General features: G+C 40.5%; 1 protein-coding gene across 2 annotated transcripts in view; it reads left to right on the top strand.

The window, feature by feature from the left end:
- Positions 1–14283, top strand: part of LOC126092783 (caspase-1-like) — a 159124-nt gene that overhangs the window by 126795 nt on the left and 18046 nt on the right. For both annotated transcript variants that reach the window (XM_049908514.1, XM_049908521.1), the window contains one exon: positions 2264–2381. In XM_049908514.1, the coding sequence (XP_049764471.1) occupies positions 2264–2381 (118 nt within the window). The remainder of the gene's footprint in view (positions 1–2263; positions 2382–14283) is intronic.

The following is a 14283-nucleotide window of genomic DNA, read 5'->3' as shown; positions in this document are numbered from 1 at the left end:
GGTTAAACCAGATGATCAAATATATTAAATAATAGAGCTACACCAAGTTTAAGACTTGTAACATAAATAGCAACTGATATAAGTCTTAGCAAATGTATGGTTCAGAGATAATCTACTGTTAGTTCCACTAAATAAATTCTATTAAGCAAAGTTTTCATTCTAGCGAACTGAAACTTTCTACGTGCTTTCAAACTGCTTATCTGCATACCAGCAAAAATTAAGAAGTTTCTGAAGTAATGGGTAACTATATTATTAAAGATTATGTGCCTAGATAGCTGTCGTTTGTAGACTGCCGCCGTATGCAAATAGACAGAGACAACAGATGTTTTCTCGGCAGTCCGCACCGGCACCTTATAAATACAGCCCCTGAAGCAGTAGGAAGGACTCCCCATCTCCGGACAATCCAAGCCAAGGCACGCTCCCGACTCAGTCTCCTCAAGCTCCTCTCCGGCCGTACGTGGGGTCTGGACCCCGCCACCATCCTCCACACCTATAAATCCCTCATCCGCCCTATCCTTTGTTATGCCCATCCGGCTTGGATCTCCGCCCCCCATCCCTTTTATAAATCCCTCCAAATCCTTGAACGCCATGCTCTCCGCCTCGCCTATTGCATCCGTCTCCCCTCCCCAAACTCGACCCTCCTCACCCGCTCGTCTCCCCGATCCTCACCCACCCCCGCCCGCTGCTGCGCCTGTATTCCTATGTCCCACCCGGTCTCCATCTCTCAACCCTCCTTACCCTCTCCCAAGGTGGCTTCTGCCAGCTCCCCCTTCCTGATGATGTCTTCCTCCCCTGCATCTACCCCTCCTATCAACTTTGATCCTCCCCCCCACCTCCTGTGTCCTTTCCTTTAGGCACCCTCCCTCCCCCCCTTTCCCTTCCCTTCTCTTTCCTTTCCCCCCTCCCTCCTACCCTCTCCCCCGGGCTTCCCCTCCCCCTTCCTCCCTCCCCCTCTCTCCTTTGCCCATGGCATCTCTGCTCTCCCCTCTCCCATTTCCCCTTCCTCCTCCTCCACCTCCTCTCTTGGCAGGTCCCCGGACTCGTACACGCTCAGTGGACATTCGCGCGCCGGAGATCATCGCCATCAGTGTTTAATGTGTGTGCATCGTTTTGTGTTTCGTGCAGTTCCAACTCAACTGTTCACATGTGCCGTCGCCGTTCTCCGTGTTTTGTGCGCCGTGTCTCCAAGTGTTAGTGTTTTTTTCATCCAACGTGAACGGCTTCTTGTTTCTTGTTTTTTGTATCTCCATTTTTTGCCCGCCGTTTTTTGTATTGTATATATCACCTCTCTGTCATGTTTATTGTTCCACTTAAGGCTGAAGAGCAGCGTACTATGCTGCTGCCAGCCCGCCTGTATAGGTGTTTAAAATTCCAATAAAGGAAAAAAAAAACAAAAAAAAACAGTAGGAAGGTTCACTTCGCTCTTAGACACTGTGAGGTCTACGCCAGTTAAACGTCTGGTCGCGCTCTGCCTCGGATGACGTCAGAGCTGAGCTGTATTTGGCAGTGGAAACGGATAGTGAACTCGCGAGGACTGTACACCGTCCTGGATCGTTTAGAATTCGGTAAAATAACTGTTAGTGTGCCGTCCGTGTGAAATTCAATTCCGCGTGGCAAGTGATGAATTTATTTCCACTTTTATGGCGAGCATGAATTATTGAACATTTATTGCGAACTTTCAATTGAGTGATGTTAGTGAGGGCGAAAAACAATCTGGTAGGAAGTTACCGTAGAGGTCGCCACTGAACTGCTAAAGGGGCTGTTACATTAGAAAGACTAGTTTTCAATGGAACATAACGCAATTTTAAATGTTGTTTGTGAGAAACTTTAATTAAATTAAATCTTGATTGGAACTTTAAACTTTTACTGAAGTCATAGTCCTGATCCAGCAAAGAAATGGGAAATAGACAGTTTTCTTTCAGTGGGCTGGACCGGAATGTGGCCGTGCAGACTGGAAACTAAGGTCAGTATGTTTCCCTTCACTTTCTGGCTGACCACCAAATTAGTTGCCAGGCTCACGTGATTAAAGACGCCATCAAAACTTTAAACCAGTGAAGTAACGTACTCGACACCCCACAATGTGACTGGACAGTATTCCATTACTTGTGATTTGCTATTGTTGACGTTCATCCTGTAACCTCTTTCCAAGACACTATCCATTCCATTCAAATGATCTTCCAAAACCTTCGATGTCTCTGAAAGAGTTATAATATTATCTGTTTATGCTGTGAATCTTTCCTGGGGAATCATTTTTTGGTTGCAGGCAAGTAGAGGACGCGGCCTCAATCTCGGTGTGAATATCAGCAACATCGTCAGCGACACCTCGGACGAGGGGCGTGATTCCTACGCCGACATCCTAGTCTCGTATTCTGCATTCGAAGGTACGTATGTCATGAATTGGACTGAAAAGCTCCCTGCTAACTAGAGTGTTCGCTGGTTCTTAGCCACATGACAGATTAAAGTCGTATACTAGTCTGGTAATGGAACACTCTCACACCGACTATGGTGTTCTCTGATGGCTTTCTAAGCGGATGGCGGAAAGATATGTGAGGAGTCATTACACCAAGGAGGGTAAATATACTGAAATAAACTTGTGTACCCCAAACTAGATACATGAGAATACATAAATGATTGTAATTGAGCAACTATATCTTATACTTTGCGCATGTGCACACAACACAGAGAGGCACCAAACTTTCATGGTTCAACTACGATGTGCTCCACAGGCTTAATTCTATGACCAGGTGACAATATTCTCGAGAAATCAAGGGTGTACATTATGTTTGGATATAAGAGCTTAGTATCGTATGAAGGCATCAGTTACGAGAATCAGGGTCTCTAAACGTCGTGGTATTAAATTAAAGACGATCCAGATATGTTCCTGGCTATCTCCTGAGATTCGGTATTCATTAGAGTCCATAAAACACCAGTAGTAAAAAAGAAAAAAAATGTGTGTGAATTCAGAAGGGACCAAACTGCTGACGTCATCGGTGCCTGGAGTTGCATACTACTTAAACTAACTTAAGGGGGGACGTCGATGAACGACCAAAAATGTCAATTTTCGATTTATTTTTTATTTGCTAGTACAACGGATGGGCAATAAGTTCCCAAAGTTTCAAGGTTTAAATCGCATCCGAAGTGCCTGAAAATTAATTAAAAGTGTGACGCGGCCTCCCTGCCACGCCAAGCTCAGAGGGATAACAACGCCTACATTCACAAGGAGAGGCTTCCAAATTGTATCCTAGATCTTGTGAAGCCCACTTACAGGTTTCTGGCCGATCCTGCACTTCTCAAAAAGTGTGTTCATGGCAAAACCCAAAATCCAAATGAGTCTCTTAATTCACTCATATGGAAACGATGTCCGAAAAACACATTTGCATCTGCTACGGTTGTCAGAATTGCAACTTATAATGCAGTTAGTGTATTTAATGATGGGAACGTCGGAAGGATGAAGGGATTAGAAAGAATGGGCTTCAAGATACGAAATTTTACCCAATACATCCTGAGAAAAATAGATTTACAGCGTGTCTCTGCAGCTGAAAAGTCAGTTGAATACCTGGTAAAGGAAACAAGACAGACAGCAAGAAAGCAGAAGAGAAGCCTTGAAGGGAAAGACGACCCAGAGTACAAATGTGATGCCTTCTGAAGAAGTGAAATAAGGAAAAAAGTTAGGTTGAACTTTAAATTGCGTTTCCTCAAAAGTTTGTCTCTTAAAGTTTATGTACCTTTTCCTCAGATCCTCTCACTGCCAGAATTCTGAAATTTTGTACACATATTTCTGTAAACCTAATAAACGTTGTCTCAAGAGAAAATTTTCAAATACTGATTGCAAGCTGAGATATGGGGCAAAGGGCTTAGAATTTTGCATGAATTTAAAATTGTACTTGAGGAATAATAATTAAAAAATTACGAAAATTCTCCTATTTGACCTATTCCAAAAACCTCATGAGACAAACTTACAATATAATGAGATGAAACAGAGAAATTTTTATAGAAATCTTTTGAATACTTTCTGAGAAAAAGGAACATACATTATTTTTTGAAAATAAAACTTCAAATTTCATTAAAAAAAGTTGAATATATATAATCAAAAGATTTATATGTAAATGTGTTACTTTTATGTAAAGTGCGGTACAAAATTTCATTGCCATATCTCCAAAACTGTGGATTTGGTGCATTTTTGAAATAGTGTGTGTTTCTAATTAACGTCCCCCCCCTTAAAATAACTGATGCTAAGAACAACACATACACACACACACACACACACACACACACACACACACACACACACACACACACCCATGCCCGAGAGAGGACTTGAACCTCTGGGGGAGGGGCCGCTCAATCGGTGACATGGTGCCTTAAACGTCACGGTTACTGCGCGAGGCACCAGTATCAGCTGGCGGAGTGGAATTGAGTTGCCGACCAGTCATATCACAAACACATTTTCTGGCTGCAATCCTAAGCCAATCTGAAAGACAGGGACCCAATGGTATCAATTTTTTTTTCAAAGGAAGGTTGCACATTCATTGCCAAGTGCGAAAGGGTGTTGCCCTATGCGATTTCAGTCTTTCTCGGCGTATTCCACTGATGAATTCTTCTCGGCTTATCAGCCGAGTGGTGACGTCGTCTTGTCGCAAAGTTTCAATGAGTTCCGTACCCATCATCTTCTGGCGAAGTGTCGCGATGCTCTCTCTAACCTTTTAACTTTCCCCTCCTTGGGGAAGTGTGTAGAGGAGTTTGTAGCTGTTGGCATTTACTCTACAATGTGTGTTGTGAGTGTGTGATTGTCTTCGACTGTTCTGGCTGCCTGTGTGTTGTGTTGGTGTTCTGGTGGCGTCTAGTACTTGCCTGAGGTTGGTGAGATGTTGGATATTTTAAGGATTAAGGATTGGTGTTAGGATTTGGGGATTTTTGGGATTTTGTTTTCGACTTAGTCGTTGAAGATCCTCTTGGGGCTTGTCGAAGGACATGACATACCGACCTAAGGTTTGGATAAGGTTATTTCCAGATCTGGAAGAGCTCTCATAGAAATCCCTTGCCAGTGGGATTTCAGCAGCGGCGTGCAGATCGTCAGTGGGGAATCCCATGGGTAGATGCAGTGCCCTCCTGAGTGGGCGGTTCTGCAGTGTCTGGAGTTTGTCCAGGTGCTGCTTTGCCGCGTATCCGCAGAGAGGGCACGTTGGAACCTCCCCTCAATAAAAAATAATATAAATAATATTCACATTTAGTGTAACCTCCCAACAGAAAAATTCCTAAACCTCTCAACAGTAAAAGATATAATTATGTCGTTCACATTCAGTATAACCTACCAACAGAAAAATTGCGTAACTTATCAATAATAAAATGTGACTAATCTCTCAATAATAAAAAATGTGACTCACTTATAACCTGTCAATAATTGACTGTCAATTTAACTTGGTAAATTTTGGACGTCAGCAGTGCTGCGTCATGGCCCTGAAAGATCATACTGAATAAATTGAAAATTCTTACCTCAGTCTAGTCGCCGGATAACGCATATATATCTGCTCCTATATGAAACTAAACTTTTGTGGCACAGCCCAGTGCAATACTGGCCGATAGATTTGTCATGTATAAAAAGAAACAACTGATTTTTCTTTACAATAATCGGGATGCCCATGGATTGGAGAAATTAGTGAATTCTTTAAACTGAGATGAATGATTGTCAAAAGTTACTTTTTATGAGAAGATTATTATTAACAGATTTTTTTAAACATTTACATGGGACTTGATATAACAATACTACATATGCGCGAGGCTGCATTTACCTTATACTACAACGCTCAGGCTCCGCCATCGCTCCACACGACCGTCCCAGCCAACACGATACACCAGACTGCTCGCTACTACTTACTCCTACTACCACACAGTTCCTACTGCAGTCAACACTGCTCTTTGGTCTGAGATTCTCTTATAGCTTACATATCGCAGGCAGCGCGTGAGCAATCCATCGAAATTACATCTGCTCGAGTGCGCTAGCAACAAATTCCTTAATCATGCACCTCTTACATAACCTTCCACTGGGGGGGGGGGGGCAAAAATTTGGCAGCGATGGTGAGTCAATTGGACTTGCCATGAGCAACAATTTTTTTAATAATCTATTTAGTTACTAATTCTACAGTCACAGAAGTATATACACTCCTGGAAATTGAAATAAGAACACCGTGAATTCATTGTCCCAGGAAGGGGAAACTTTATTGACACATTCCTGGGGTCAGATACATCACATGATCACACTGACAGAACCACAGGCACATAGACACAGGTAACAGAGCATGCACAATGTCGGCACTAGTACAGTGTATATCCACCTTTCGCAGCAATGCAGGCTGCTATTCTCCCATGGAGACGATCGTAGAGATGCTGGATGTAGTCCTGTGGACCGACATGCCATGCCATTTCCACCTGGCGCCTCAGTTGGACCAGCGTTCGTGCTGGACGTGCAGACCGCGTGAGACGACGCTTCATCCAGTCCCAAACATGCTCAATGGGGGACAGATCCGGAGATCTTGCTGGCCAGGGTAGTTGACTTACACCTTCTAGAGCACGTTGGGTGGCACGGGATACATGCGGACGTGCATCGTCCTGTTGGAACAGCAAGTTCCCTTGCCGGTCTAGGAATGGTAGAACGATGGGTTCGATGACGGTTTGGATGTACCGTGCACTATTCAGTGTCCCCTCGACGATCACCAGTGGTGTACGGCCAGTGTAGGAGATCGCTCCCCACACCATGATGCCGGGTGTTGGCCCTGTGTGCCTCAGTCGTATGCAGTCCTGATTGTGGCGCTCACCTGCACGGCGCCAAACACGCATACGACCATCATTGGCACCAAGGCAGAAGCGACGCTCATCGCTGAAGACGACACGTCTCCATTCGTCCCTCCATTCACGCCTGTCGCGACACCACTGGAGGCGGGCTGCACGATGTTGGGGCGTGAGCGGAAGACGGCCTAACGGTGTGCGGGACCGTAGCCCAGCTTCATGGAGACGGTTGCGAATGGTCCTCGCCGATACCCCAGGAGCAACAGTGTCCCTAATTTGCTGGGAAGTGGCGGTGCGGTCCCCTACGGCACTGCATAGGATCCTACGGTCTTGGCGTGCATCCGTGCGTCGCTGCGGTCCGGTCCCAGGTCGACGGGCACGTGCACCTTCCGCCGACCACTGGCGACAACATCGATGTACTGTGGAGACCTCACGCCCCACGTGTTGAGCAATTCGGCGGTACGTCCACCCGGCCTCCCGCATGCCCACTATACACCCTCGCTCAATGTCCGTCAACTGCACATACGGTTCACGTCCACGCTGTCGCGGCATGCTACCAGTGTTAAAGACTGCGATGGAGCTCCGTATGCCACGGCAAACTGGCTGACACTGACGGCGGCGGTGCACAAATGCTGCGCAGCTAGCGCCATTCGACGGCCAACACCGCGGTTCCTGGTGTGTCCGCTGTGCCGTGCGTGTGATCATTGCTTGTACAGCCCTCTCGCAGTGTCGGGAGCAAGTATGGTGGGTCTGACACACCGGTGTCAATGTGTTCTTTTTTCCATTTCCAGGAGTGTACATTATTGATAAGTGCAGAACATATTAAGAAAAGACAAAATGTATACGCAATGAGTACAAAATATATTAACAAACTATCATAAAGTGCATACACACTGTATAGCTCTTTAGCATTTTTACACAAATTAGACATATGAAGGAGTGAAATAAAGTACACATGCACTGTAGAAGTCTTTAGCATATTTACATGAACTGAATACATTAACAAATGAAATAAAGTGCACATGCACTGTAAAATCTTTAGCACATTTAGGACAACTGATCATATTAACAAATGAAATTAAGTTCACGTGCACTAAGTCTTTAGCATTTTTTTACATGAACTGAAAGCATTAACAAATGAAATAAAGTGGACACGCACTGTAAAAGTCTTTAGCATTTTACAATAACTGGATAATTAAGAAAAGAAATAAAGTGCACATGCACTGTATATGTCTTTATCATTTTACAAGAATTTAAACGCACTGTATAAGTCTTTACCATTTTACAAGAACTAGGAAAGGAATGGGAAGGATTGCATCATGGTTATAGCACAGTAGGTTGCACGTAGTTGCACTGAAAGTCCATATCTTTCTACAGAAGCACAACACCAAGTGAGACAATCAGAATTTCTCTTCCCTGGAGTATTTATCAGTGTAGCCAAGACACTGAAATGTTGTATTAATATTCAATGTTATTATTTTGGTAGTACATTAGGTACACCAAACAGTAGGACCATAATAACATCTCCATCATTCAAGGTGGTGGACAGCTTGATATGTCAACACCACATTCTTGTAGAATCCATGCTCTTACAGCAACGTAGAATTAGTGCAAAAACCAAATATAGTGCTTCATGATCATGAGGATGGACAGGACAAACGGATATTGCAGTAATTGCTGGTAATTAGGTCAGAAGGTGAAGGACACATTAAGTCTTATGTTAGTCATCATTAAGAATTACACTAGTGTGTCAACCGATCTGAATAATTATTGGCATTCATTGGCTATTTACGCAGCATTTAAGTAGTATATATATAGAGTATTACAGAACATTATTCATAAGTCATCTCATTACAGTAATCATTGGCATTCATTGGCTAGTTACTAAACAAGTAGTAAGTATTGAGTATTACTAACCACTATGGCATAGCATTTATGCATTATTACAAAACATCATTCAGTATTACTCAGAACTCATCATTCAAGTGACATAGGACATATTTAAAATGTAACACACTGTAACTATTACTCAAGGTCTGTAGTACAATAATACATAGATATAATGGATTCAATACATCAGAGAAATTTGCATTATATTTAGGACTAGAAATATATCTTAAATTGGTAGCATTATTTAGTTGTATATCAGTAATAGTTGGTACTGGTAATAATTTTGCTTTTTTTTTGCTAGCAATGCATTGCGTTGGGATCGATAATTAATTGCTGGCGCATAAAAATATTTGCTTTTGGCTTATTGCTGGAAATAAGGACTAATAACGTCATTCGTCATAAGTCAGCTGTAGCAAGATTATCAAACACGCACAGTATATGTGATCACATTCATAAATGATAGACGCAACTGGGTAAAAAAATGCAAGTACTAGAACAGGTTTAATAACTAACTGCTTATAGCATATTAATATCATGAAGAGCTTCTCCTGGAAAAAATACAAAATGGATTATTGCCCTGAAAGAAAAAAATGTACATTATGCTGAAAAGTAGTAAACTTCGAATTAACAGGTAATGAAACGTGTACTTAATATGTATGTACTCTAGCTGTCTTTCCCAAAACATTCAATCATTATACTATGCGGCATAAGACATACTGTCAAAAGGAACTGCAACAAATACTTAAGTAACTACATAGCATCTCTTAACTAATAGTAAATATATAAACTTCATCATCATTCTCATCTGCAAGGAAATACTTCATTATTCATATTATAATAACTTCATCATTATCATCATCTACAAAGAAAAACTTCATTATTACTCATTATTATTCATTATTATTCATACTACTATTCATCATCATTTATTATCATCTGCAAAAAACAGACACTTTATTATTCATGTTCATATTACCATTCTCCTCATACAACTATTCATTATCATTCATTACTTCATATATTATAGAGTTTCTTACTTCTAGCATATTTCATCACTAAAATTAACATGTGTAGTTCCGTCTGACAGCCTGCAGTAATCGCCTCGTATTCTGAAAGAAAAATAATTAGTTAAGACTGCTATTATACAGTGTGCATAGTATATTCTTGTTAATGCTTGTTAATTCTGATCCATTTACTCTTCATGACAAGTTATTGCATTTTCTTTCGTTCATTCCGATGGTGAAATTTCCATTTCATAGTAAACCACTGTGGTTGTATAATTTATTTCTTTTACACGGTATTGCTTTCTGAAAATGATGAATAAGGATTAATATCTTGCATTTAAATCATATACCCATTAAATGAAAATTTGTTTCTAGTGATATAACTAAGCATACAGCATAGCATGACAGAAAACGTACTATGTCAAAAACATAGACAGTTTTCAAGTGCAAAAAAGTACACACAGTATCATAATGTAGCAGCAAAAAATGTTGAATAGTCAAGATGTTGAGATATCATAAGGCAACATGTCAAAGTCAACTGGTGTTGTTACATCTTAAACATTTCATAGTGCATACAGACAAAAATTCTACTTTCGATAGGAAAACAATCATACATGCACAAAAAATGGAAAATATGCACGGTCCGATGTCTAACGACAAGAAAAGCGACCTGCTAACCTTAACTTGCCGGTCACTTACCAAGGAAAGATACGATCATATTCAGTTAGTAGTCACATAAATATACTTGCATAAGTGGCCATATAAATATCAGCAAGTGTCATTACAGTGTGATAAAACATAAAGTATGTTCATTCAATAAAGGGTTTGATATTGGTGACATGGTGATTGCCTTTGCTTTTTCTGGTTCTCAAAGTTTCGACATGTACTACATTGGGGTGAGGAATGCTGCGAATTGTATATGGACCTGCGTATAGAAGCTCAAATTTACTGCATCTACTCTTTCCTCTGTTGGATAAATAGTGTGTGCGTACTAATATCTTCTGTCCTATGTGAAAGTCACGGCGTGTACAAACCTGTTTTTGCTGTATTCTCCGGCGCTCTGCAGTACGCTTGATGTTGTTGAGCGCAATGTCAATTATTTCATGGCGGCGTAGTCGACGAGATGTAGGAAAAGATACTAATTCTTTAATTTTGTTAGGGGGTTCAACATTTTTCAATGTAACAGTCGGAGATAGCATAGTAGATCCTTTTGGTATGGAGTTAATTACATCCTGGAATGAGAGTATGTGCGTATCCCAATCAATATGTTTTTTATGGCAGTATATTCTACATAGTTTACCAATTTCTTTCATCAGTCGTTCAGAAGGGTTCGAAGAAGCGTGATACCTTGATATATAGATCGGAGAAATGTTTCGAGCTCGTAACATACGTGTCCATATCGCAGATCGAAATTGTGGTCCATTGTCGGAAATTACTTTTAATACATGTCCTACGTGAAATAAAAAATGTTTTACAAATGCATTCGAAATAGATTTAGCAGTAGCTTTGCGTAGCGAAGTGAAGCTAACAAATTTCGAAGTGAGTTCAACAACGACAAAGATGTAGCAAAAACCTCTATTAGTTCTGCGAATCGGTCCAAAAATGCCTACAGCGGCCATGTGTCTCAATTTAACGGGTACAGTGGGATGTAACGGAGGAATATGTGAAGTCGTGTCTGATTTAACTTTCTGGCAGATTTTACATGACGCTAAAACTCCTCGAATACGTTTCTCCATGTTAGCAAAATAACAGTTGTGTCTCAGTATAAGAAAACATTTTCTGGCTCCATAATATGCGTAACTTAAATGAGTATACCAAATTAATTTGTTAACAAGCTCGTCAGGAATACATAATAACCAGTTGTTGCTGCCAGGGTGAGAGCGGCGAAACAGAATATTATTGCGTACAGTATAATGGTTTCTAATGGTAACATTATTATCTTGCCAAAGGTGTTTAATTTCTTTCGATACGTTGTCTTTGCGCTGCTCCTGTGCTACGTCTCGTAACGATGACGAAATGAAATTTTCAAATGCAACTTGTTGAATGTACATGACGCTAAAATTTGCTTGGCAGAAGTTGGTTGCGATGTCTTGCTGATTGATGCTGAGAAAACGTGATAGTGAGTTTGCTACAATATTTTGTGTACGGATATACGGAATAGGATAATGTTTAACTTTAAATGTGTCATGCTGTTTAACTTGAAATTGATATATAAAACCGGACATAGTACCAGAGATGTTGTCAAAAACTGGAGCTTGCTGTAAAAGAATATTGCGTAGCTGAATACGTTCGTCGTCTGTATTTGCACTACTTTGTTTTACTTTATCACAAATCATCTGCATAACGTCATATTCAGCTTCGTCTGGTGTATTATAATTGTGTACGTACGTATCTGTGAACATTGTGGAATGACAGTCTATGTTACGTGATGTAGAAATGTCCTCTGTTCGATTAATTACCTGTTCATCAGCAGATAAAGCGTGCTGAAATTCTAATGCCAGTTGTACATTTTCATCCTTCAACATTAAATAGGAATTTTGAAAGTCAATAATTGCGTCGTGTTGTACCAAAAAATTCGTACCTAATATAACGTCTGTTGTCAATAAGGGAACAATCCAAAAATTTGAATGGAACGTATGACCTGCAATACAAAATAATAAGTGTGTCTATAATTTTACATCTACTCCTTTACCAGATACTGCTCCTTTTACTTTAGTTTTGCCTAATAGTAACGTAGGATAAGTATTCTCTTTGTTACATTCGTTGAAAGTGTCTTCATTTATAACTGACATAGGTGATCCAGAATCGATTACTGCTGAAAATTTGGATGATCCAATCTTTACTTCAATGACAGGGTGGGAAAAGGTTTTTTGAATAACTGGTTTTTCATGCAAAAGAGTGTCTCGGATGTCATCAAAAGTAATAACATTTTCGTGAACAAGATTCTGTGTATCTGAAGTATTGCTTACGTTGCTGGAAGATGCAACCTGTACTGTATCTAGTCAAATTCTTTCTGACTTGCTGTTATTTGCGGGAGGATGCTGTGGTATTTCAACTATTTGTACTGTTCTGTTATTTATTCCTGACGTATTAGGTTCGGGATGATATCGACTGTCTGGTTCGTTCATGATAATTTGTTATTGCGGATGATTCTGCTGCTGGAAAGACCTACTGTTATTAAATGTACGCTGAAATCTGTGCTCATTACTTTTACGTCTGTCATGATAGTCATTGCTATACGGCGAGTTGCGATAGGAATTGAAATAATGTGTTTTCTAAACGTTGTGATTTCCTTCTTGCTGTGGGTTACTACTTGGCAGAGCCGACGCTATATGTGTAGGCGGCGAAACATTAAGTGTTGGTTGACCTTGCAGACTACATTGTTGGTTAGGTATGCTAACCGACTGGTTTTGTTGATGTTGTGGGGAAAAGCCTCTATTGTTGCCAAACTGTCTTTGCTGTTGCTGATAACTATGAGGATACTGATAATTAAAATTTTGTCTGTTATTAAAGTTTTGGTGGTTGTCATTCCTGGAGCGTCTATCACCTTTGCTATTAAAATAGCGTGGCTGATCGTAATTGCCGTATGCTTGTCGGCCTTGGTTATGATGTGAAAAAGTTTTGTTTATGAAAGAATAGTCTGATTGCTGAACTTCCAAAAGCTGTAACAGATCTCTAAATGCCGAAATATTTTCTTTCTGCTGTCCTGTTAAAAGATATACTCTTAACGATCGTGGTAATTTAGAAATACACAATTGGATAAGTACTGATTCACTGTATGGGTCACTTAAGTATTGGTTTTGTTGGACCATGTGTTCAAAAAATTGCGTGACAGTGGGAAAATTTGAGTTCTCATAATTCGGTAAGCTAATTAATTGATCTTTGATTCCGCGCTGTGTCGTCTTCGACCAATACGCTGACAGAAAAGCATTCTGAAATTCTTCTACCGAGTAGCATTGTCTCGCGATCGGTCTCATACGAGTTGCCGGTTCGCCTTCCAAAAAACTGCAAATAAATTCAAGTTTGTGTGTTACGGGCCAAGTTGGTGGAAACGCAAAGCTAAATTGTTGTATCCAATCCAAAGGGTGAATCTGTGATCTGTCATTTTTAAATACCTTGAATTTCCTAACGGATATAAAGTGCTTGTAATCAAAATTATCGTCTCTTTATGTCTGAGCAGGCTCAGGATTGTATGATAATCTGTTTGTCTGTGGCTGACCGGAATCTAAGTCACGTACTCTCTGTAAATTACCTAAATTATACTGGCTGTGAGAGTGTGAGAAATGTTCGGAAAGTGGTGTATGCTGTGATGTGTTAAAGGCTGTAACATTTTTCATTTCAGTCATTTCTTGCTGTGAAGATGACAATTTTCTACGTAATGTGTTATTGGACGAACCTATCTCACTGATTGTCTGCTATAAGTTTTGGAATTCGGGTGTTTGATTGAACGAAATTGGTGACGTATCGTCTGATTTGGTGTCATTGTTATTTTCGATAACATCAATACGACTGGACAGTTCATCGATTTTTTCAGTCAGTGCTTTTACCTGATCGTCATTTTTAGTGTCACAAACATTAACTTGTTTTTGGATTTTACGGGTGGTTT

The sequence above is a fragment of the Schistocerca cancellata genome, chromosome 1 (genome assembly GCF_023864275.1).
Source record: "Schistocerca cancellata isolate TAMUIC-IGC-003103 chromosome 1, iqSchCanc2.1, whole genome shotgun sequence".
Lineage (NCBI taxonomy): Eukaryota > Metazoa > Arthropoda > Insecta > Orthoptera > Acrididae > Schistocerca > Schistocerca cancellata.
Note: the sequence above shows the minus strand (reverse complement) of the source record. Positions and strands in the feature narration are given on the sequence as shown.